Source organism: Chroicocephalus ridibundus, chromosome 12, assembly GCF_963924245.1.
Source record: "Chroicocephalus ridibundus chromosome 12, bChrRid1.1, whole genome shotgun sequence".
Lineage (NCBI taxonomy): Eukaryota > Metazoa > Chordata > Aves > Charadriiformes > Laridae > Chroicocephalus > Chroicocephalus ridibundus.
Genome location: NC_086295.1, coordinates 13,559,140 through 13,583,493, shown reverse-complemented (window position 1 = coordinate 13,583,493; position 24,354 = coordinate 13,559,140). Strand labels below are relative to the sequence as shown.

At 47.0% G+C, this 24,354-nt stretch overlaps 4 protein-coding genes across 5 annotated transcripts in view; all 4 read left to right on the top strand.

Annotated features, from left to right (window-relative positions):
* Positions 1–6,717, top strand: part of PPP1R16B (protein phosphatase 1 regulatory subunit 16B) — a 66,883-nt gene extending 60,166 nt beyond the window's left edge. The window contains exon 11 of the mRNA XM_063350052.1: positions 551–6,717. Within this exon, the coding sequence (XP_063206122.1) occupies positions 551–1,072 (522 nt within the window). The 3' untranslated portion in view covers positions 1,073–6,717. The remainder of the gene's footprint in view (positions 1–550) is intronic.
* A 782-nt stretch (positions 6,718–7,499) lies between these two features.
* LOC134522405 (protein FAM83D-B-like) lies at positions 7,500–14,006 on the top strand. The gene is made up of 4 exons (XM_063350063.1): positions 7,500–7,952; positions 11,151–11,318; positions 12,201–12,325; positions 12,689–14,006. Exons 1-4 carry the CDS (start codon positions 7,500–7,502, stop codon positions 13,638–13,640), a joined length of 1,698 nt encoding a protein of 565 aa, XP_063206133.1. The 3' UTR covers positions 13,641–14,006.
* Positions 14,007–16,032: 2,026 nt separating this feature from the next.
* On the top strand, positions 16,033–22,306 carry LOC134522597 (protein FAM83D-A-like). Its single transcript, XM_063350368.1, has 4 exons — positions 16,033–16,546; positions 18,814–18,981; positions 19,588–19,712; positions 19,963–22,306. The coding sequence occupies exons 1-4, from the start codon at positions 16,094–16,096 to the stop codon at positions 20,351–20,353; spliced, it is 1,137 nt and encodes a 378-aa protein (XP_063206438.1). The 5' UTR covers positions 16,033–16,093; the 3' UTR covers positions 20,354–22,306.
* Positions 22,307–23,464: 1,158 nt separating this feature from the next.
* Positions 23,465–24,354, top strand: part of DHX35 (DEAH-box helicase 35) — a 31,161-nt gene continuing 30,271 nt past the window's right edge. Inside the window, exon 1 of one of the 2 annotated variants that reach the window (XM_063350325.1) lies at positions 23,465–23,527. In XM_063350325.1, the coding sequence (XP_063206395.1) occupies positions 23,488–23,527 (40 nt within the window). In that variant the 5' untranslated portion in view covers positions 23,465–23,487. The remainder of the gene's footprint in view (positions 23,528–24,354) is intronic. The other variant, XM_063350326.1, reaches the window with a different exon arrangement.

The window sequence follows — 24,354 nt, the reverse complement described above, 5'->3', positions numbered from 1 at the left end:
CTCTTCTGTATTGTGGGAAGTCACCAAGGAGGGCTGGTAGCGCAGGTTCAATAGCAATGGCTGCCCTGGGATGGAAGGTGGCTGAAAAATTTGTAAACCTCATCCATCAGATGTAAGCCGAATTCTCATTTGGTATAAACTGGGATATCCCACTCACGTGGAAAGCCTGGTTTGGATTTACAGCTGCGTAGTTTTGAGATATGGCTAACAAACTGCTAATCACAAAAGAACTGTAATCTTGTTTTGCAGGGTTTTTTGTTTTTAATTCAGTTATTGTCATGCATTATTAATAAGCTTATCTATCTATTTTTATTTTTTTTTTAAAGTGAGTCCTTCTGAGTTAATGTTACGTGTTTCTGGATGCGAACCAGGTCCTGGTTGGGGCTCACAGCATTGTAGGGCCCTCTTAGTGGGTGAACTCAATGTTTGCGCTGCAGTACCTGTCTGGTGGAAGGGCTGAGTGTGAGCAGGCTTAGGAAGTTGTCACAGGGATGAACTGTGTTGTGAGGGGCAGGGGAAGATGCTCTTCTTTCATGTCTTCTTGTTACAGAATTCAGTGCTGGAGAACTCTTCCCTCCTTCCGGAGCTGGCAAACAAAAGCACCCAGTGTGACTCTGAAATCCCCCTCCAGAATGGACTCATGGCGTCTGCCAGCACTTACCAGTACACCTTTTCCAATGGGGACGTTTGGAGTATGCACGCTGACCCTGAGAGTAATCCAGGCCACATGCTGCCCTACGGCAACCCTGGGCTCCCTGAGACGCAGCAGTTCTGGGGTGCCTACAAGGAGCACAACCATCAAACGCTCTCCGAACTGAAGCGGCAGCGGGCTGCGGCCAAACTCCTCAACCACCCTTTCCTCAGCACCCACTTCGGCAGTGGCGTGGGAGGAGTTGCCGAGAACGGGGGGGAGGCCAAGTCGCACCTAATCGGCCCCAGGACTTCTCCCTACAGCACCAATGGGACCTCAGTGTATTACACAGTGTCCAGTGGTGATCCACCCCTCTTGAAATTCAAAGCCCCCATGGAGGAAATGGAAGAGAAGGTGCACGGGTGCTGCAGAATTTCCTAGTCTCATCTGTTTCTCACCCCAGAGGAAACGAGACGCGGGTGGGCTGGTTGGATCTATTGCAGCGGCCAGGTTGTTTGCATTCCAAAGGGAGAATTTGGTTATGGACATCCTGACTGCAGCGGCCTTGTTCATCTTGAATTGTATTCTACCTTTACCCTGCCAATTACTTCCATTGCAGCTCAATGAGTAATGCAGGTGGAGCAAGGCTCTTAGGAGAGGAAAGGATGCGCATCAGGATGATGTAAAAAAAAAAAAAAAAAAAGGGTCACCCTCATCATGCTCCCTGGGGAAGAAGGTATGGTGCACTGCCTCCTCGTCCTTGGGAAGTCATGAGATGCCTTGGAAAGGAGAAATGATCTGAATTAAAATCTTTGCATCTGAGCCTCTTGCTGTAAGCCACCAAGCTTCTGGAAGGTGACAGTTCAGACCTGAATTTTCACTCTTGGCTGATGGATATATCCTGGAGGGGAGGTCAACCCCCACACGGGGTTTGCAAGAGCGGACAGAGCTGTATTCCGTACAGCTGGATCCAGCACGTACAGGGGCCGAGCAACAAGCAAGCGGAGGTGCCGCGCTTGCTTTAGGGAGTTTGCAAGGTGTGTGACGGCTCACCATCAACAACTGTGCGCTGGCTGGGTCCTGTTCTGCTCCTGTAAACGCATTGCCGCAGACTGCCATCGGGTTTAAAGCAGAACCTCTCCTGGAACAGGCTTCACTCAATAGGCTTTAAAACTGATGTTGCAATAAGGGGCCCTGGCAATAGAATTTTACTGCAATAAAATACTGACAAAGGTCTATATTGGGATAAGTAATTTAAAAAACTTATTTGTACTATTTAGACTCTTAATTTGTTAAAACTAAAAAGACTTTTACTGATCTTACTTTCCTATTGATTCTGTTTGTTTACTCTGTACGCACAACACAGACCCTAGGGGCAGCATGCTTTGTGTGCTGATGGTTCTGGATTTCCAGAACCACAGTGCTGGGGCGGGATGAGGAGGAAAGGCTTGCCGACACTCATCTAGAAACATCGGGGCAGCGTTTCTAATCTCCCTAGATGTTACGACACTTGCGTTAACCTGCAGTCTTTGGCTGATGAATAACTGTTAAACCATTGCTTTGGTAGCTGAACATTGCAGCACAACAGATTTTTTTTTTTTTGGTCTGTTTTTCCAGCTCCCACGCTGAAGTCAGCAGTAGTTAGTAGCCATCAGAAGAAGGCTTAAATGCCTCTGTGTATAAGGGAGTTGCCTAGCACCATAGCAAAGCCTCTCTGCTGTAGAGTGAGTGATTGGCACACCAACAGCGGAATTTTTGTGTAATTCATGTTAGCTCTGAGAGACTACCTGAGAAACACTAGCACGGGGTAGCCGGGGGGTTTGGCACCGGCTCTTCAGTGAGTTAAGGCTTGGCATACCTGGGGAGGTGAAAGGAGAGCACCCCGTGGGAGACCGCGCTGAGGAACCGGCTGCAGTCAAGTTAATAAGTTGTATCTGTAGAAGTAACTAAATCTTCAACCCTTTTTTCTGCACAGAGGGGCTATCACACACATAACTATTTGCCTGCATGAATATGTGTCTTCTCGGGCAGTTTAAGTTCCCCACTCTGAAAACGTAAGCCTGTTGGGGTCTCTGTAAGCCATCAGTGGATTATCCAGCTCACATAGTTGTGCTTCAGCCAAGCAATAGCAAATGCAGCTTCCAGCCACCTTCCTTTTACCTGGCAGCTGTTAGACGTCACACACACACTCGCCCTGCGGGAATCCTCACAGCCTTTCCTTTTTTTTGAGGCTATAAAAAGTTGACTCAGGCTGCCAGTGACCGTTAAGTGCTACCCTCCACTCCCCATCAAATCTAGCCCATCGCTGGGGTTGGGTGTTCCATGATCCAGGGCTCTGGGCTCCTCGGGGCAGCAGGGGTGGCCGTGTGTCACCACCACAACCATGCCGTGCAGGAAATGCTTTTGGACCTGTGAGGTTATTACCAGGCTGGCATTTTACTCTTTTGAACTCTAAAGATACAATTCTCTTCCCTTACCAGTTTTAGGAACAAATTAGAAAATGGTAGCAGTTGATCCGATTGTTTTTTTAAAACCTCAGTTCAGTTAAAGGCAGGGGGTTCTTTGTTTTGAAACATTCAGAGAAGTTGGGCTTCCTCCACTATTGAAACGCGCATGCTAAATATAAGACTAGAAAATACTTCTTGTGCTTGACTTAACCTTAAGGGATTTTAAAAGTCATTCCCTAGTAGAAAGAAGATGATGATTTGGTAGCGGGACAGACTTTACCCCATCTGTGTGTGGTTAACAGTGGGTCTTCTGATTACCTCGAGAAAATTCTTCTGGGATAAGACCAAGTGTGGCCTGGGTATTCCTGAACGGGGGCAGATGATCTTTCAGATGCCTGTTTTCCCTCCACTTCCATCCTAATGAGAATTCTGGACTCTATAACGAATTCTGGTGCCGGTATCCACTAGGTTGTAAGTGGTGCAAAACTGGGATGCAGCTGATGACTTCCCACCCCGGGAAGGAGCCATGGGACTCTTTTCCTTCTCAGACCAATTTTGTGCTATTGAGCATATTGAATCCTTCCGAACTCGGAGCAAATGAAAAGGGGGCCACCGAATGCAGTAGTGTTAAGTGGTGTGAGGCTTGCTTTCACTGGGAGTTGTTAACACGTTAAAACTGCAGGAAGCCAGTCCATTTAAGACAAACAGCTTTTTGGTATTTCACTCTGTTTATACATGAGAGTCCAGGAACTCCTAACTCTAGATGTGATCTTCAGCAAGCCAACAATTGATTTACACTCAGGCAAAAGATATTACAAGATATTACATCCCACTAATTGGACTTCGCATTGTAATTGTAAAATTGGCTGTAATACAGCTCTTCTGGCTTTATCGCTAAGCTAACGTGCTCACTGAAGCCTAGTGGTGTCTGATCAAATCTAATCAATTCTTGTGCAGACCAGAGAGTCGCTAATTGATAAATCTTCCAGGGTACGTTTCACAGTCACGCGAAGTATCCGCAGTCATGCAAAGTACTTATCTACCGCTGGCCTTGGGCTGAAGTTCCATCAGAGTGGGGCTTGTGAAGGCTGTTGGAAGAGTGACTTAAAACGGATTCATGCTTATGTGTTGGTGACATTCTGGGTGTAACGGTCACTGCCTGTGGGGCACTGGGAAATGCACTCAGGGAAGGAGCTGGCAGTTTATGCTGCATGCAGAGTTGTTGGTTGTAGGTCTGGGATGAGCAATTCTGTAACCGGGATATTTAACCTTCTAATAAGCTGTTTTGTAGAGATAAACAGGCTTTTGGGGGATTAATAAACACACAGATGCTCTTCTATGTGCATTGTAGGAGCCCGCCTCTAGGAATGGGGCTTTTTATTATAAAATTTAGCAACGTTACAACAATAGTGGGGTTTTATATCTCTGTATTTTAAAGGCCATCCCAGTGGGAAGCTCTGAGGTACGCAGCAGAAGGCACTTGGCTATTCCATTGGATCTTAATATTACTAAAAAACTGTAGAAACTAGAAATCATGTTGTGATTGGCATATCTAGCACTTGGCTTGTTAGAGGAAGATTTGGGTGTTGGTTTTTTTATGCTATATTCTGTGGTTTTAGGCTCGATCAACATCTAAGTACAGATTCAAGGTCAGATTAGAGTCCCGCTTCTGTTAGCAGTAAGCCAAAGATTGTAGTTGTTCATGCAGACTACGCAAAGATTTGGGAATGTGGATGTATTGACGGGTCTATTGTAGGCAGAGCTGCACGTGAGAACAATCCTTCTGCCTGCAAAATCTTCCTCTATGCCGAACTCATACTGTTTCTAGCAAACTAACTGGCTGATGAGAGCAGCTTTACTTTCCACGTGGACAGACTTTTTTTAGGGGAAAAGAAGTTGTCTCTCAATAAGTGTCTCTGCTTTACTGAGCTCAACCAAGAAAGTCCCAGCGCTGAAATGTTAGATAAGGGGTTAAGTACCATTGCTGGGATCTGTTTGATGTCAGACCTGGGTCTGTATTTCACGTACCAAGCGATGCGATTTAAACCCACTTAGTCTCACTTAGTGGTGTTCCAACATCTTAAAACCCTCCCAATTTTGGGAAGAACTGACTCTAGCTGATGTGATTCTGTACCATCTTGCAGGTGTGGATGAAGGACCACATGGATGAGGTACTCCTGGTAGGGAAGGAGAAGAGCATGGCAGGGCAATAGCAATAATGAATCAGTGCAATACTCGGTGGAGGCGGGGAATTCTCGAGTTTATTGACCAGGGTCTTATTTCATAGGGTTGAAGGCACTTGCAAGCTCACAAACGGCATTACAACTTCTCTTTGGTGTCCTTTAGTTTTAATCTTGGAGCTCTGTTTACTCAAATCTTCTCTGCTGAAACTAAATCAGCAATACTATGAAATAGGAATATGTTAACCGAGGAAGCAATAGCACTGGTCTCCAGTGAGCCATAGATGAACTGCTGTCCATCAGCTGGAAGGTGTTCTCCCAACGTCTGGATATTTCTGTGCCTTATCATACTCGTGAAAGGTAACTCGGTAACTACTTGGAAGGTTTGTGGTAACTATACAGTGCTGTTCTTTAGCTCGGAGACTATTTTGCAAGGGGGTAACAGTTCAGAGCATACCAGATTTCGAAGTTTCTATTTGCTCTTGCAGTTTCTCTCACGATCGCCGTTTCTCTCCGCCTAAATACACAGAAGGGAAATGCGCGGAGTGTTCATTCTAATTTAACAAATCACATTGACTTACTTTGTTATAGCAGTTCTCTACAGGGAGAGTCCAGAACATGTTTGTAGCAGGGAGGTCTAGCCTCTTGCTACAGAACACGGCTAGTATTTACATTTTTGTTTTGTTTTGCCTGTGGCTGTAGAACAGAACTTCTTGTCCCTGGTTGTTCTTCAGCTTTATTCTGCTGTTTTCACATTGGCCAAACTGGTAATGGAATTCTCAGTCCCTCCACGCAATTTGAATACCTCTGGGTTCTTCAGGCAACATCTCCCACAGCACAATTACGACCTAGAATATTTGGCAGTATTGCAACTGCGGAAGCTGTAGTAGGGGAGACTCTGCTCAAGATACTTATTCCCAAGCCTACAGCAATGCAATTATCTCCACCCGCAGCTGGAGGGGAGATACAGGTTTTTAAACAGCATGGATACAGTCTTAGTATTGCCACCTCTGCATCTTCAGCCTCTGGATTGCAATGCGAGAAGGGACTGCAGGAGTGTCGGTGACCCTGCTCCAGCCCGGGGTGACTGCTGCGTGTACAGGGTATTAACAAACGATGGCAAGCCTTCTGCAATAATTCCTAATTCCATCGATCAATAGTAAATGACGTACAAATAAAAATCAATGAGATGTATTTTATGTGAAAAAAAAAGATAATAATGTAAGAACTGTATATTGTATTAGCAGCTTTGTGTATAAAATGGCATTTTGGCAATCAGAGTCTAATATATTTAAAACTTTTTTTTAAAAAAGGATATTTGATATTGTACGGAATTGACTTTATTGCTACTATAAGTATGAAAAGATGGTTTCTTAACATGTTGAAGCAATGCATAAAATCTTAAATTGTATGTAAAACTCATGCCAAAAGGGTATGTCTGACAGTATTAGCACCTGACTCAGTGTCTTTAATAGAGATTGAATTTTTTAATTTAAAAATTATATTAAATTTCTTTTAATAATACAAAAAATGCCACTGAGTTTTATTTAATCGGGTTACATTGGGAACTGCCTCATTATCTGTCTCTGCCTCCCCTACATCCATCAAATACAGCCAGGAATTGTCTGAAAGAGTAAATCTAGCTGGTCAGTAGGTGCAACTCGTTATTTTTCAGCAGGTAGCAGGAATTCGTGATGGGGACAAGCGCGAAGGCCAAAACCCTGACTGCCCTTACCGGATTCTGTCATGTCCGAGGCATTATGCCCGGCATTCGTTAACGGGCTTCGTTAAGAGGGTTCTTCTCGGGAGGGTGATTCGGGCCAAGGCGAAGCACCCTCACCCTCGCAGGGACAGCGGGACACGAAGGGGGACGGGAACAGCCAGGGGCGGGGCCTCACGGGGCAGGTCTGTGTCAGGCCTTGAAGAGGAGGGGGTTCGGCCCGGCTGCGTGAAACGGCGCCTCAGCCAGGGCCTGAGGGAAGCGGGCCGGGGCGAGCGGCCTCCGGGCCCGGGCACTAACGGGAGTGCGCCGTTCCCCCGGCCCCGACACAGCGGTGATCCGCCGCTTCCCCGCCTCGGGCCCCCGCGGCTGCAGCGGGGCCGGGCCGCCTCGGCCGCAGCCAACCGGGGCGCGGGGCGGGACGCGGCTCCGCCACTGGCGGCGGTGGCGCGGGGCTGTTTGGATTCAAAGCCGCTATAAAGGCGGCGGCGAGTGCGGCCGCTCCGGCGCTCCTGCTCGCCATGGCCAACCCGTCGCAGTGCCTGGAGGAGGGCGGCGGGCGCTGGCCGCCGCGGCCGCCCGGGCCGTACAGCGAGGCGCAGCGGCTGGCGCTGGAGGAGCTGGTGGCGGGCGGCCCCGAGGCGCTGCGGGCCTTCCTGCGGCGGGAGCGGCTGCCGCCCTTCCTCTCGGAGCCCGAGGTGCAGGCCATCGCGCGGGGCGCGCTGCCGCCCGCCGCGGGCCCGGAGCCGGCGGGCGAGGCCTCGCTCGGCGCCTCCCTCGACGCCTCCTCGCTCACCTACTTCCCCGAGCGCTCGGACCTGGAGCCGCCGGCGCTGGAGCTGGGCTGGCCGGGCTTCGCCAGCGGCGCCTTCCGCGGGCTGACGCGGGTGGAGGCCCACTTCCAGCCCGGCTGCGGGGAGACCATCTACGGCTGCAAGGAGGCGGTGCGGCGCCAGATCCGCTCCGCGCGGCAGGTGAGTGGGCGCCGGTGAGAGGCTGGGGGTCCCGGGGCCCTTCTGCAGTGGGTCTGCAGACCCCAGCAAAAAATCATCAGTGCTCTCCATGACCATCTCCTTCATCTGGCACTAGGCAAGGCCGAGCGGCTTTAAAACACCTGTCGAGCAAAGAGAGTCTCGTTAGGAGGAGGGGTGGTAAATGCCCAAGGAGGGGTACTCACCCTGACAGGGGGCATCTGTGTGCTGCACCCCTGAGTGAAATCTCGCCTTCCGAGTTGTGGTGCTCCAAAGGTCGTGGGTCAAGAGTTCCCCGTCCCCCAGCGCTGCCTGCAAAACTGATGTTGCTGTTCGTGGCCAAACCACCCACTGGTTTCATAGAACAGTTTAGGTTGGAAGGGACCTTAAAAAGGCCATCCAGTTCCACCCCCCTGCCATAGGCAGGGACACCTCCCACCAGACCAGGTTGCTCAAAGCCCCGTCCAGCCTGGCCTTGAACCCCTCCAGGGATGGGGCAGCCAGAGCTTCTCCGGGCAACCTGGGCCAGGGGCTCACCACACTCACAGTAAAGAATTTCTTCCTGATATCTCATCTAAATCTCCCTTCTTTCAGTTTAAAACTGTTCCCCCTTGTTCTATGGCTCCATTCCCTGCTAAAAAGTCCCTCCTCATCTCTCCTGTAGCCCCTTTAGGGACTGGAAGGGGCTATAAGTTCTCCCCGGAGCTTTCTCTTCAAGCTGTTTTCAGCTGATCTTGCTCTTATTCAAAGCAGAAGGCTTCCCGTTCCAGGTTCCTTACTGATGTGCTCTGCAAGGCAGATTCGCAGAAACCTCCTACTGTCCTTTGAAGGATATGACACAAAAAAAGGCCTCTTGTAAAAGAAGGCTATCTACAGAGATAACCCTATGATTCTGTCTCCCTTCTTCATCTCATTAATTGCCCCTAAGTAATGTGCAGACCTGCTTTTAGCAGGACTTCCTTCCTACAGGACTGGATGGTTTTGATCTGTGCAGAGTATGGCTTAAAAATCATGCGGGCGTAGTAACTTCTAACTGTTCTCTGTAACTCATTATGTTACCTGAGTTTATAGCCTCCAACTGTAATCCCTAGAAAGGAACCACCCTTCTTGTTAGCTGCCATTCAATTGGCTTAGCTAAAATTTAAATGTATAGCTTCCTCTTCGGGAGGCCAGGTGAAGCAACCCCTGGATCTGTGTGTAACGTGCTCGCACATGGCACACCCTGAATCAGCCACTGAGCTTAGTCCCTGCCCGCTTCCAAAAGCAGAAGCACAGGGCGTGTGTGAGGATGACATGGTCTATGGGCTTCTTGCCAGAAACGGTCCCAGAGGAAGCTCTGTTCTCAAAGGCTCCTTGTCAGGTAGATGAGGCCAGTCTGGTGGCTCAGGTAAACTCCATGAAAACATCTGTTTCTCAAAAGAGCTGTGTGCGTTTGTAATGTTCTTGCTTGTAGCATCCTGCCAAAAGTCTTCCCTTGCACCAAGCTGAGAGCCAGGCAAGCTGGTCCTGCGCTGCTGTGTATGTGCCCAATCCAGGGAGTGTTTTTGTGGACATGGAATGGACAGAAATTTTGACACCCTGTAATTTACTGAGTATCAGATCCTGTGTGATATTGCTCAGTCGTGTCTGAGTTCTTCGGGTTAATACGAGGAACAAGAGAACTTCAGGTGCGGTGTAGTTTCTTCTCAGCTCGCTGCAATGCATTTAGCTTGAGTGGCTAAAGGAGACACTGTTGCTATCTTGCCTCTGCGGTCCTGAATGGATGAGCGTAGAGAAAACGGTTCTCTCTCTCTCTCTCTCTCCTCTAAACATAATTGTACTTTTGCTCATTTTGAGTAAAAGTGTATTTCTTTTTCAGCTGCTAATGCTGGGATTAGAACTCAAATGTGCTGCTAATTGAGTAGTCATTTGAAGGCACTGGTGTTTTCGAGGGGTTTAGTGTGAATTGTTCTGTTTTCAGGGGTTATCTTCTTACTCATCTGGTCTTTTCAAAACTATCTTATTTTTCACTATCTTCCTTTGACACATAGACAAGTGGTTGGATGGAGAAGAGCACAGGAAACAGGAGGCACTAGCATAAACTAACTTTATATAGAAATACCAATGTGCCTGTGTGTGTTACAGTATATAAGAACTCACCCTTAGGGAGCAGAGCAGAGGTGGGAATGCAGAGCTTAGCCTGTTCTTGTGGGAAATGTTTCTTCTGAGTACAGGCAATGCCACACACAGAGCGGCTGTTGCATGTGTATAAGCCTTGGGTGTGTTGCAGCAGTGTGTGGATGCCTCATGTGTCTGATAAGGGCAGGTGCCAGGTACCCACATTGGTTCTATAATCGTTGTCCTCGATACTGGTCTAATAGAAACAGAATAGAAAAGTAAGTCGTGAAGCCAAATCCTTTATGCCTTTGTGTTCCCACACAGATGTGCATTCCTGGTTTTGAAGGGTGAGAATTCTAGCACCGCAACAGTGTGCCGTGCGGCTCTGAATTAGCTGGAGAGATTGTAAATGGAGGACTGTTGTCTTCAGTCCACTGAGAGAAAATCTTACAATTTTAGGATTTGTCTTTTGTAAAGAACTGTTGAGTTGAGTGAGTGGAAGGATTTCTTGTGAAGGTATGGGATGGAAACTTGGAATATATCTATTAAGATTCTAGAAATAGTATATTCAGTTTTTATGTTGTCACAGAACTAGTTTATCTCTTGGTCACTTACGTATGGACAGCATTGCCTCCCTACCACACAAAGAGAAATCAGTCGGGGTTTGTGAGGTGCTTATCTGTGACAGTGAGGAGGCCGTTCAAGCTAATTCTCTGGCCCGCAGTTGGTAGGTGTAGCAGATATGCCCCACTGGAAGCACAGGAGTGAAGATAGCTTGTCTGGATTCCTGATTCTGCTGTGATAGCTTCCTCGATGTTACCAAAAGGCCATTTTACGGCAGACTATGTAGGGAAGTCAGCAGCAGACATGAGGGAAAGACATCTTCAGGCTTATGCTTTCCATTCCAGGGCACAGTGAATTTACAGAAACATTGTGAGAATATAGAAATCTTCTCCAACTTGCCAGGGCCTATGCAGCAGGACAACGAAATGTGCCTCTGGCCTTGATGACAGCAGCAGGAGAAATGGCTGGGGCAGGCAGTGATCTGGCCTTGTGTAAAATAAAACCCTTGAACAAATGTTGTCACTTTTTTCTTTTTTGCAGGTGATTGCCCTTGTGATGGATTGCTTCACAGATATTGATATCTTTGGTGACCTTCAGGATGCATATAACAATCGCAGAGTCCCTGTCTATATCCTCCTTGACCAGGACTTTCTACCCCATTTCTTGGAAATGTGCAAGAACTTAGGAGTTTGTCCAGAGCAGGAAAGTGTAAGTACAAAATATGGGTGGGTGTAGTTTGTGTTATTTTTTAGGGTGTGGTTTATAGTTACAGATACCAAAGATACCCTTCTCTAAAACATCAGACTCTTGAAAGCCTAAAGCATGGAGTCTGCTTGGTAACTGATATAAAAGGGGGTTTTCTGAAATGTTTCTTGGCTCCTGAAGAACAAGGCTCAATATCATGTGGTTTCAGTACAGTTTCTAATCCAACACGTGAAACTGCTCACACACTCAGCAAAAACCATGCAGAAAAGGCACATCTACTCCTACCCTGTGCTACCTGTGTGTAGGAGCTACGGCCATGATATGCAACAACCTGGTGTGCTGGGTGGAGTGCGCACTGAGCCCTATCCTGAGAAAGCAATTTTCAAGCATTTTGCAAGATCTAAGTAGCTTTATTCTTTGGCTCAAGGAACTGCTTGCTAAGGAAAACAGAAACACAGGAAGCCCAAGGGTGGTATAGCTTTGGTAACATCTCATTTCTTCTCTAAGGTATAGTTGTTTCCTTTTAAAAGATTTGGATGATGTGACTCGGGTGGTTTACTTAATTCCTCTGAATATAAGCTGACATGACTGTCATGTCATTGGACAGGCTTATGTTCACCCTAGTAAGAGTTTCTCTGGATGGGGAGCACTCCTCACTTTATGGGCAGTAATTAATTGGAATGAGCTGTTCTCTCCAGCTTGACTCTCCTAATGTAACAGAAAATAAGCACCGTGTAACTAATAAGACTCACACACAGCCAATGTAAGGAAGTTCAGTTCATTCCCATCTTCTGCAGTGCGTGTAGCTGCTTTTAAGTAGAATTGCTAAGCAAAACTTCTTGGAAGTTAACTTCAATCTAATGTTACTTTTTCCTTCTGAAACAGATGATGAGAGTTCGAACTCTCACTGGGAACACATACTACATGAGGTCGGGTGCCAAAATTGTTGGGAAAGTCCATGAGAAGTTCATGTTAATTGATGGCATTAGAGTGACAACAGGCTCCTACAGGCAAGTATTGGGGTCTGCTGGTGCCTGATGAAGCTATGGAAAGGGGGAGTTTCTGCAAGAAGGATGTATTAACTTTGCTTTGTGCCTGGTATTAATACATGCCAATGGCAAGTGGACTAGCTGAGTCCAAGTGTGACTAATACAGAACTGGAAGCAGCTTTGGCAAACTGGTTTATACAACTTGTTGCTGGCAAAGCACTTGGCCATGGTTAAATAGAGTTCTTCCTGAAGAAGAGAGTGAATTGTCTGGCGACTTTATACCTTCCTTATGCCCAGCACTTCTAAGCTGAGTCTTGCTGTCTGTAGCCGTATGTGTTGAAACACACTGGAGATTAACTCTGAATCTTGGTTTGTTTTCAACAGTTTCACGTGGTCCGACGGGAAGCTGAACAGCAGTAACTTGCTGCTATTGTCAGGTCAAGTGGTTGAACAGTTTGACCTCCAGTTCAGGATTCTTTATGCCCAGTCGATGCCCATCAGCCCGAAGTGGCCACCCAGCTGCAGGAACAGCGGGATATTTGATCACCTGGCAAGCAGAATAGAGTCCCCTAAAGAATATACTGTGGAAGGCAACTTGAGAGCAGAATTTGCCAGATTGTCTAGTACTCCAAAGAAATTGTTGAAAGAACTAGATCAGGCTGAGGATTCTCCTGCAGGAAAGCTTTGTAACCTGGGGCATTCTTTCCTCTGTGAAGAGGAGTGGCTCCGCGATCAAGAGGCCATAGTGGAACGGAAAAGTGCATCGACTCAAACTGGCCCATGGGATGAGAAGGCTGTAGTGACCGTGTGTAATGCTGCCACACAGACCAGTGCTGGAACGGCAGAAACTGGCACTCAGACTTCTGTCGCTGCTAGAATGACGGGCACTCAGACTTCAGTTTTGCTGAAGACTGCAGTGACGCAGACAAGGGAAGGTGAGTACACAGAAACACCCCTGCTCCACAGAAAGTTGTCAAAAGAAGGACCTCCTCTGCTTGGAAAGGCTGTATCAAGTTCTAGTCTGCGATCACTGTCTTCATCATCGTCCCAGTGCTCCCTTAGCTCTACCGGCTCACTGTCTTCTCTCCGGTCCTTTGAATATTCCACCCGTCACAGGGCAGAATATTTCCAAAAACTGCATAAAGAGAGGCAATTCCACTACTCCACTATCAGGTCGAAGCTTAGCCACATGGTGGATATCCTGTCCCGCAGGGGACGCGTGCCTGAAAACTACATGACCCAATACACCGGACGATGCAACCTAAAACAGAGGCGTGACATCAGTGCCAGCCTGCGCAGCCTCCGGGACGTGTCGCTCTTTTCCCTGAATAAATGATGACTGCACTGAACACAGAGCACAAAAGCTCCGGTCTCAAACTGCAATCACTTTCTACCTGCCGATTTTTTTTTTTTTTTTTTTCACTTCCTCCCAGCACTTTTACTTTTTTAATACATGTGTACATCACTCTCCAGCACTTTGTTTTGTACTATGGAATTTAAGAAATAAAAAAGGAGGGCTTTACTTATACTGTAACTACTCGCATATTCTTCATATATGTGTTAGTGGTGAAGGTTCATTTTAATTCTGGATGTTTAACCTGAAACGTGAACTTGGTACTGCTTTCTAGGATTGCTAATGCTCTGGCTTTAATTTATGTAACCTTGGAAAAATCTGAGTTAGACTGATCTTGCTCAGAGTGGCTTTGGAGATTTAGCTCACATCAAGGTATACTCTTTTTTTTATTATTTTTAGTATTGGCTTTTATTTCTATTTTATCTTTGGCATGAGGGGAGACAATTTTTATAAAGAGCCATGAAGCGAGTTTTATTCCAAGTGTGACTTCAGCAATATATACGTTACTCTTCCACTAAAGTTGTGAAGGGTCTGTTGGAGCAGTTGGAGGTTCTTGTCTTCAGCTGTATCCTTGTTTAAGCCTTCCGAAATGGACTGAGCTAACTACCCCTTCAGTCCGATTAGCCTCTCGTGCCATTGTGTAGAGAGAGATATATATAAAGTGCGTGTGGTATACGTATCCTCAGAAGAGCATGTTTTTAAAACCAAAACCAGGAAGTAGCAACTTAACACTCCAAGATAGCTGTACCCATTTTAGGTACAGCCCTGATGTAAATGTTTCTAGTATTTGGAACTAAAAGCTAGATATGTTGGACCTGTAAGAATGTTGATGGGAACGTATTACTGAATTGCTGGGGTTTTGTGCGTGAGATGTGATACCTGGAGTTCAGTGTCTTGCTGCTGCATACCTGTTGTACTTCTCTTTTGGGATGACTTCAAAGAACTTTGTCTCTAGTGCAACTTGTGAAACAGAACTAAGACTTTTAGTCTAAGCACTGTAAGAGGAGCTTCCAGTTCCGGCTTGGTCTAGGAATGTCTGAACCATCCTGCTTCCGTCAAGAGACCTGTAAACACCTTCCTCCTCTGGAGCCAACTTGGAGGTGAGACAATCACGGAGAGCACATGACAAAGCTCCTGCTCAAAAGTAAACTGACAAATGCACTACAAAATGTTATGGGTTATGTTTAAATATTATGGGTTATGTTGGCTAATATTGTTGTACAAGTAAGTGTAAGAGTGGAAAAAAACCAACATGTTTTTCTCTTTAGCCTGTCCTGTCTGAAATATTCTGTGTTTCCTGCTCTGTTTATCCACTACTAGGTTTGAGGAGCTGAAGTGCCACTCTAGTCTTTGAAAATACTCTGCTCTCAATATTAAATGGACCTTAGGTTAAGTTGGTTATTTGTTAGCAGCGTTCTGTGCGTGTGTCTGTACTTGTTGGATCGCCTACCTGAGCAGTGTGTGGCTTCTCTCTCTCAGCTCTGACCTGCACTGTTATTCTTTACACCTGCATCCCAGCCCCTTAGTAACCAGCCAGACTGGATTCATTTTCTTATTTATGAGGCACATGTGTCCAGTAGATGGCACATTTCAGCTGTTGTCTTGAATAATGCTGTAAACAGTGATTGAATGAGTTTCTTTCCTGTTGCAGAGTAAAAACTTCATTCTACTAACTTTGACGTTTCTGTCTCTGAAATCTATGTGGGCAAAGAGACTTTCATTGCTCTGCTTTCAGAGCAGCCGCTCCCTGCAGCTGTAAAGCCGGGGCACAAAGAGGTGCATGTGGGGGGAAAAAAATCTCTGTCTGCACTTGTTTAAAAAGATAAGAGACTCTTGCATGGTCCCTGGAGCTGGAACACTGGGAGAGAAGCAAGTCACAGAGAGGCAGCCAAGGTAAACCTTCAAGGCCAATCTTGAGTGGTATTTTTAAGAGCCCGTGTTCCGCCGTGCTTGGGTGTATGTAAAATCAGCTTGTTTGCTTTATGTGCTTTTTATCTTTATTACACTGTGCAGCTGCGTTGGTGCTCTCACAGGAACAAGAACCACTTTACAAATAAACTCCTTTCGCCACGGGGGTTTTCACCTGGTCGTCGCTGAGCTTTGTTTCCTCTTTGTTTTCCATCCGAACTGGGGTGACTAACGCAGCGCTCGCCCTGTGGCCGGTGCCCTCCCGCTGCCCCGGGCGAGCGGCGCCGCCTGGGACGGAGCCCTTCGCCCTCTCACTTTCGGAGCAGCCGTTTGACCCAGGGCAGCGCTTCATTAACTCGGGGTTCGCTTCTCCTGCGGCTGCTCCCCGAAGCGGGGGGGACGCCAGCCGGCTCCGCAACCCGTGGGCGCCGCCGCTCCGCCGCGCCCCCCCGGGGCCGGGCGGGAGGCGGGGCCGAACCGCTATAAAGGCGGCGGCGAGTGCGGCCGCTCCGCCGCTCCCGCTCGCCATGGCCAACCCGTCGCAGTGCCTGGAGGAGGGCGGCGGGCGCTGGCCGCCGCGGCCGCCCGGGCCGTACAGCGAGGCGCAGCGGCTGGCGCTGGAGGAGCTGGTGGCGGGCGGCCCCGAGGCGCTGCGGGCCTTCCTGCGGCGGGAGCGGCTGCCGCCCTTCCTCTCGGAGCCCGAGGTGCAGGCCATCGCGCGGGGCGCGCTGCCGCCCGCCGCGGGCCCGGAGCCGGCGGGCGAGGCCTCGCTCGGCGCCTCCCTCGACGCCTCCTCGCTCACCTACTTCCCCGAGCGCTCGGACCTGGAGCCGCCGGCGCTGGAGCTGGGCTGGCCGGGCTTCGCCAGCGGCGCCTTCCGCGGGCTGACGCGGGTGGAGGCCCACTTCCAGCCCGGCTGCGGGGAGACCATCTACGGCTGCAAGGAGGCGGTGCGGCGCCAGATCCGCTCCGCGCGGCAGGTGGGTCCCGCTCCCGCACGGTCCCCGGCGCCCGCCCCGGCCTCCCCCACCTCGTTCGCTTCTAAATCAGCTTTTACTTTACTATGCTCTTCCGGCGTTGCTTTGTTCCTTCCCCCCCATCTTTTGCGTTTATCTTTTTTTAGGTTCATTATTTTCGAACTTTTTTCCCCTCCTGTATTGATGAAAATTGAATCTAGCCACCCCATCCTTCCCCCCTTCTTTTACTTCAAAATCAACACCTGATTTTATTTACTATGCTCTTTCAGCGTTGCATCTTCCCCCCTTCTTTTGTGTTTATCTTTTCAACAGGTTCGTTATTTTTGAGCTTTTTTCCCCCCCATATTGATGAAAACTGAGTCCAGCCACCCCATCCTTTCCCTCTTCCTTTACTTCTATAAAAACTCCCGATTTTACTCACTATGCTGTTTTGTTATTGCATTATTCCCCCCCATTTTGTATATATCTTTTTATCAGGTTCATTATTTTCAAGCTTTCCCCCCTATATTGGTGAAAACTGAATCCACCCACCCCATCCTTCCTCTCTTCTCTTACTTCTGTATAAACTCCCGATTTTATGTACTATGCTATTTCGTTATTGCCTTATCCCCCCCCCCTTTATTTTGTATTTGTCTTTTTAACAATTCCATTCTTTTCAATCATTTTTCACCTCACATTGGTGAAACCCGAGCCTGTGCTATCGGGGCCTCTCTGAGTTCACTCAAGGAATTGGCACCTGTGGGCGGTGTGTCCCAAACACGCCTGTTTCTAGCTCTTTTAAGTGGTCGTTGCTTCCACTCGGCATGGTGGGTACACAGCAAACTTGGGGATCAGCCCATGGGACGGATTGGCGAGGGCAGTCGCTGGCTCAAGGGAGGTTTTACTCAAGGAGCCTGGGTGAATAATCAGGTCTTTGCTTGAAGTATCATAAGAATCTGAATTAAAAGTTGAAGACGAACCTCATTTTTGTCTTAAATACGGAGGTGAAGTGTAAAGAGCAGTTGGACACAGGTGAACCTTTTTTTTACTGTTTCTTCTCATATTTGAAAAGTCTGAAAGACTCTGGAAAACTAAGTTCTGTAAATAAGCTCACCTTATTTTTCAGGCAGTGCTTTTGAGGAAAAGACGTCAGTTCTTAGGGGGGAAAAAACCAACCCTCTTGCCTAGGAATCAGCAACCAAATTTGTCTAATACAGAACCAGATCCCCTGTTTTTGCCATATCTGAGGGTGAGGAAGAAACTTGAAGGAACACGTTTATTTTTCCACTGTACTGGTTCTTTGCAGATGTTCTCAGCGCCCTCAAACATCTCCACAATCAACTCTGTGCTCCAGTGACACCGAAAGTTACTGGTGTAGCTGAAGAAGACTGACAGCAAAATGTCTTTCTTTTCCTCATGCAAAATAGTTGCTTTATCAGCTCTCTTTGGGTGTTTGGAGAGGTGTCAAGTCTCCCTCTGCCTTCGTAGGTCTTGGCACCACTCTAGAGGTGGGCGGAAAGGACAAAATGCTCAGATTTCTGTAAATCTTTTTCTTGAAGGTGAATTTTTGTTGTAAAAAAGGGAAGGGTTTAGTACAACCTTAATTAAAAACTGAGTAATGCGCTACTGAACAGATGCGGGAGCTATCGCTGCTGCTAATTAGTGATGAACTCTGATTTTTAAATAGAGAAAAGCTGTCTTTCCACAATAGGCTTTCAGGCTAGGTTGGTCACACCTAATCAACCATAAAAGATACAGATCCTGGCAAAAGAAGCTTCAATGTCTGCTGCTGAAATTACAGTAAAAACAAAACTCTACAATGAAATAATAAAAATCTTAAATGATGTTATCTGCTATAAATCAGTCAAGTGACAACAAGATTGAGGCAAATAATCTTTAACAACATTTTCTGTCCATAAATTCAATTTTTTTCTCTATTTAACTATACAGGCACATGAATAAGTGATCATAGTGAAGGAGCGAGGTATATTGTGTCTCCTGTACCTCAGTGTACCGCACTCGGTAATCACCTTTACCAAAATACCATTCTCTTCACAGAACTTTATTCTGATCAGAGTTATTTTTCCCTTTCTCTTATATCTGTTAAATATTTTGGCAGTCCTGTGAACAACATACTGTGTCACAGAAGGCTGCACCACGTTCCATAACCATCAGGAAAAAAATGAGCGGGGGGGATATTTAATTTGAAAATCAAATTCCTCATGTGCCGTCTCTCTTGCTGTGGGATGCTGTGGAAACAGCCTAATGATTTCTCCTGAAACTTGTTGCAGATGATTGCCCTGGTGATGGATTCCTTCACAGATACTGATATCTTCAAAGACCTCTTGGAAGCTTGTAGCCAGCGGCAAGTTAAAGCGTATATTCTTCTAGATCAGTCTTCGTTTTCCCACTTTCTGAAAATGTGCAAGGATCTGGGAGTTGACCTCGAACAGGAAAAGGTGAGCCTTGTCATATTTATAGGGATAGAGAGTTGATCCTCTTAGGACTGAAATCTTTGAGCTATCAAAAGACAGAACTATTATGCCTGCTGCGGCAATTTAAAATGGGGTTTATGTAGCTCTAGCTCTTTCTTGGAAGATTTAACCATTCTCGCATAAGAAGGCAATTAACAGAAAAACTGAAATCTTTAGAAGCGGATGTTACAGTTGCTTTCTGAGCGCAAATACTAATTGAATATTCAAGGAATGCAGGAGGAATGTCCAGTTCCCAAAGCATGACTGGAGTTGCTCAGGCTCGCTGAGGCTTTGAAGGCTGATGGAGAAGCAGGTTCTCAGGAATCTGTGGAGTTCAGGTCCCTCCAAGATGTGGTGACAGGAGTTTTTACAGTCACATTTTGCTCGATCAGTTTGTGGATCTGCTCCTTAATGCCACCTCTTTGCCTACTAAAACAAGACAAAAATTATCATTTGGTTCCTAGAAGGCGAATCTTGTGCCACTCCACAGCAGCCTTTGCTAGTTCATCAGTGATCGTTATTGTGTGTTACTACTTTAAATGCAATTGTTGAACTTTGAAATCCTCATAACGCTTGCCGTATCTTTAACAGTTGATAAGAGTTCGAACTCTCACTGGGAACACATACTACACGAGGTCGGGTGCCAAAATTGTTGGAAAAGTCCGTGAAAAGTTCATGTTAATCGATGGCATTAGAGTGACAACAGGCTCCTACAGGCAAGTGCCAATTTCCTTCTGGTGCTTTACATGATTTCTTTACATGGGAAGGAAAAGTGTAGCCCACGCTGCAAAACTGCTTTCCTTGTCACAGTTTACTTGTGAAGTTTGTCCTAAAAATAGCATGCTGCTCATCGTTTGGGTTATAAGAATGATTCAACTAAATGTGATGAAAGGGAATTTTCAGTTAATGCTTTGTTTACTATTTGTCTTGAATTAACTCAGAATTTTCTCATTCTTCCTTTGCTAGTTTTACGTGGACAGATGGGAAGCTGAACAGCAGTAACATTTTGATCCTGTCAGGCCCTGCAGTTGCACACTTTGACCTGGAATTTCGGATTCTTTATGCACGGTCAAAGCCTATCAACCTCAAAGAGTTACCCAGCTTCCAGAAGAGCAAGGTGTTGGACCAGCTGCTCAGGATAACAGTGTCGTCCAGAGACTTGACCAGAGAAAACTTCCTGAGAATGGAGTTTTTGTATCTTAGAGCATTTGTAGGAAATCTGAAAAGGAAGCGAAGCTGGCTGCATACCTCGAGGGAGGCAGTCTACGTGTCGAGTAACGCGCTGCATGCCTCTCCTCCACTGACTAAGAGGAATGGCTCTCTGGTTATGAGGCCACACTGGATCATAGAGAGATGAATTGCATGTTCGCTCGGAGGCGAGCAGCAGAACCTCAGGAGCCATGTCCAGCCGTCCTTGCCCAGTACTGCCTTACAGCATGTTTGTGAGAGAACAAACCTCGAACTGAGAGGAATCGATACTGGAATTGTGGTTTCATTTGAAGACCACTATAATGCAGATCAACAGACACAGTTATGGTATTGTCTTAGCTCAGATGTGTTTTAAAAAAAAACCAGCTCTTAACACCTGGGAAGCCATTATTGACTTCTAGTATTCTGTCAGATTTTCATTTTTCAACCTATTCTTACGTATTTCAAGCTGATGGGTTAGCAGTGTCTTAGCTCAGTAACTCAAGTCTCATTTTTTAAGGAATCTATGTATAGAAAAATAATATTCCTTAAAGGTCTTCCAGAGATGAATAGCAGGACTGCTGCATGGCTCTGAAATCAGTCTAAGCTTAGTCTTGTGTTGCACAAACTCTCCACAAACTGTTTCACGACACACAACTGAAGTGGAGTAGCCATAATCTAGAAACTAGTAGATCAGTACTGGGCTACTAGTCCTCAAATGTTACACTTTCTTTGCACAAAGCTGTGCTGCTGGGCAGAATGAGCTAAAGAGTCAGGCAAACAAGGCTTTTGCAATGATTGAATTTCAAATGACCTTTTTTTATAGTTACAGGAATACTTGGACTGTTGGACATCATGCAATAAATGCATGCAAGGGATAGTATTCCTAAGAACCTACTATGTTTGTAGTAAAGACAAATGAGACCATTTTGTTGGCATTACTATATATACTTTTTGGTTTCCTTATGGTTGCTTCTGCTGTCCGATCTTAGGGGAGAAGTTGAGCAGATCTGAAATCTGTGAAGCTGCTGCTGCTTCTCAAAAGCCTTAGTTCTGCCAAACGTGCAATAACACAAAAGTCAGAAATAGAACCATTTCTTTTTAAGGTTTCATGCAAGCTTGATTTAAAAAAAAAATAAATACATCCATTATTGGAGAAGACCAAATAAACCCAAATGAATGAACTATCCTCCCAAACAGCTGTATATCGAGGCGCTGAAGTCCCAGCAGCTGGCCAGTGCAGAAACTCTTGTTAGTCCAACCACAGCAGCTGTGGCAAAAGTGCACCGTTTCTCAAAATGTTGTTGAGGCTCTTGCTACTGCAGAAAACTCGGGTGTGTGCTTGTGTGAGTGAGTGTCTTGTGCGTTCTGGCCTTCAAAGGGGAAGGTTAAAACTTAGCTGAGGAATTTCATATGGGTCTCTGCCACACGTCAGCAGGACAGCATTACATTGGACATGCAGAGCTTACAGAAATGGTCTTTGCGGGCAATGCAATAATGTACCGATTTGGATATAACTAGTCTGCACCCTTTTCTTTCCTGTGCTTGCAATCATGGAAATGTAATAATTGCGACTCTCCTAACCTGTAAATGTTCAATAGTTTATAGTTCAGTAGTCTTAACTTTTATCCAGATGTAAAGAAGTTTGAAACATGAATTTTTATTCTTAACTATAGTTCCCATAAGCACAAAAAACCCTCAGTGTTGTACTCTATGCAAAATATTGATTGTGCAATCTTATTTTCACAATTATTTTCTGTATATGTTTTCTCAAATACAAAATTTTAACTTTGTTATTTATCTCATTGCTTTAATAGGCAACTCTTTCCATGTACCATTAGCTAGCAGGGCTTTTTCTCACCAGTTGCTAATGTATTGATGATACGAAATACTGTGGGTAAGAGTTGTTTATTTTTGATAGAGTGGACTTAATCTGGAAAGCACGTTGAAATAAATCGCTAAATTTTTAAGAATGTCTTTAATTATAACTGAATAACCTCTTTTAGATGTGGTTACCTAGAGACTTAGCTTAACGAGTGACCATGGAGGTACAGCGGTGTGGAGTCTGTGCGAATCACCATGTGGCTAGCGTGTCAAGTTACTAATGAAGAATGAGAATGATTAATAAGAATATAAAATGTGATTAGATCTTTTTCCATAAGCATGAATTTCTTTGCTTTTTATTTTTTTTTACTCCAGCCTATACTTAACTAATTAAAATTCTTCATTAAATGTGATTCAATAATACCTTTAATGGGCTGTAATGAGCCTGTGGTAGGGTGCCGTTGTATCTATTAACTATTACTGTACTTGTTTTCTTTCTAGTCCTGCAGCTGCCTGGTGTGAAGTGCAACACCTGTGGTGCACATAGGTGGAGGTATCCTTCATGTGGAGAAGGGACGCCATTAGCTTTACTTAATTAGTGAGACAAGGACTTTCTGGAGGTGATCTTTCAACCCCATTGAATCCCAGGTTCTCCCTAATGTTATACACTTCATTTTAGTAACAGGAGTAGTATCTGGAGGGCTGTGTTACATGTATTTCACTCTTTCTTTTGGCTTGGAGGCAAAGGGTGGGTTTCAGTCTCACTTAAAGACGATCAGCTGGGCTTCCTCAGCAGCGTCGCTTCTGTGTGTCTGAGTAACAATGTGGATGAACTGGGAGCCATTTTTGCTGTTAAAATAACGAAATGTCCAAAGCTTCAGCACTTAAAATCATAGAATCGGCTAGGTTGGAAGGGACCTATAAGATCATCAAGGCCAACCACTACCCAAACACTGTCAAGTCCCCCACTAAACCATGTCCCTCAGCACCATGTCTACCCGTCTTTTAAATACCTCCAGGAATGGTGATTCCACTGCTTCCCTGGGCAGCCTGTTCCAGTGTTTGACAACCCTTTCAGTGAAGAATTTTTTTGTAATATCTGATCTAAATCTCCCCTGGCACAACTTGAGGCCGTTTCCTCTTGTCCCGTTGCTTTTTCCTTGGGAGAAGAGACCGACCCCCCCTGGCTACCCCCTCCTTTCAGGGAGCTGTAGAGAGCGAGAAGGTCTCCCCTCAGCCTCCTTCTCTCTAGGCTGAACACCCCCAGCTCCCTCAGCCGCCCCTCATGAGGCTTGTGCTCCAGACCGCTCAGCCTCTTCCTTGCCCTTCTCCGGACTCGGTGCTTCCCTCCACCAGCTCCGCCGCCGGTGACAGACGGAGCCCTTCGCCAGGGAAGCGGGCCCGGCACCGGTCACCGTGGCAACGGGCGGCGCGTCACGTGGGCCCTGCCGCCCCTTCCGCTTGCCCTCTCACCCCAAGATGGCGGCGCCCGTGGGACCGGTGAAGTTTTGGAAGCCGGGTGAGGGGGAGCGGTGGTCCCGGGAGGTTGGGGGCGTGTGAGGGGGCTGCTTCCTGAGCTGTCCGCGGCGAGGGCCGGAGCGATCGCCGCGGCGGTGCCGTCGGCAGCCGTCGACTGTTGGGGGTTGCGCGGAGTTTAGGCGCCGAGGGGCAGTGGGGAAAGGCGGCCTGGCGGGGGGCGAGGTCTCTGACTCCAGCCGGGCGCTGCCCGGTACCGGGGGCGGCAGAGGAGGGGACGGAGCCCGCTCTCAGCCAGCTGGGGTGGATGGTTGGCCGAGTGGGGGTGCTGCCCTTCGGGGGGATGGAGAAGCGTGCAGGGGAACCCCAAGAAGTCTACGAAAGGGCGGTGAGAAGTCCAGCCCCTGAGAGGGAACAGCCCCAGGTGCCAGACAGCGGGGAGAGCTGCTCAATGGGGAAGAATCTTGGGCTCCTGTGGGCTGTGAGCGTGAGCCGTTGATGAGCCTGGGCAGCAGCAGAAGGTCACCCACATCCCGGGCTGCATGAGGAGGAGCATTGTTGTGAGGCTGAGGGAGATGATCCTTTCCCTCAGCACTAGGAAGGCCATATTGGGGTGCTGTGGGGACTCCCTAGTGCCAGAAGGATGTGGACTTCCTGCAGGAGGTCCACAAAGTGAAGGGATACAAAGACGGTTGAGAGATTGGAGCACGCGACATGCAAGGGGAGGCTGAGAGAGCTGGGACTGTGCAGCCTGGAGGAGTCTCAGGGGGATGTTTTTGATGTGCATAAATACCCAACATGGGGGTATGAAGAAGATGGAGCCAGGCTCTTCTTAGTAGTGCCTACTGACAGTACAAGAGGCAATGGGCA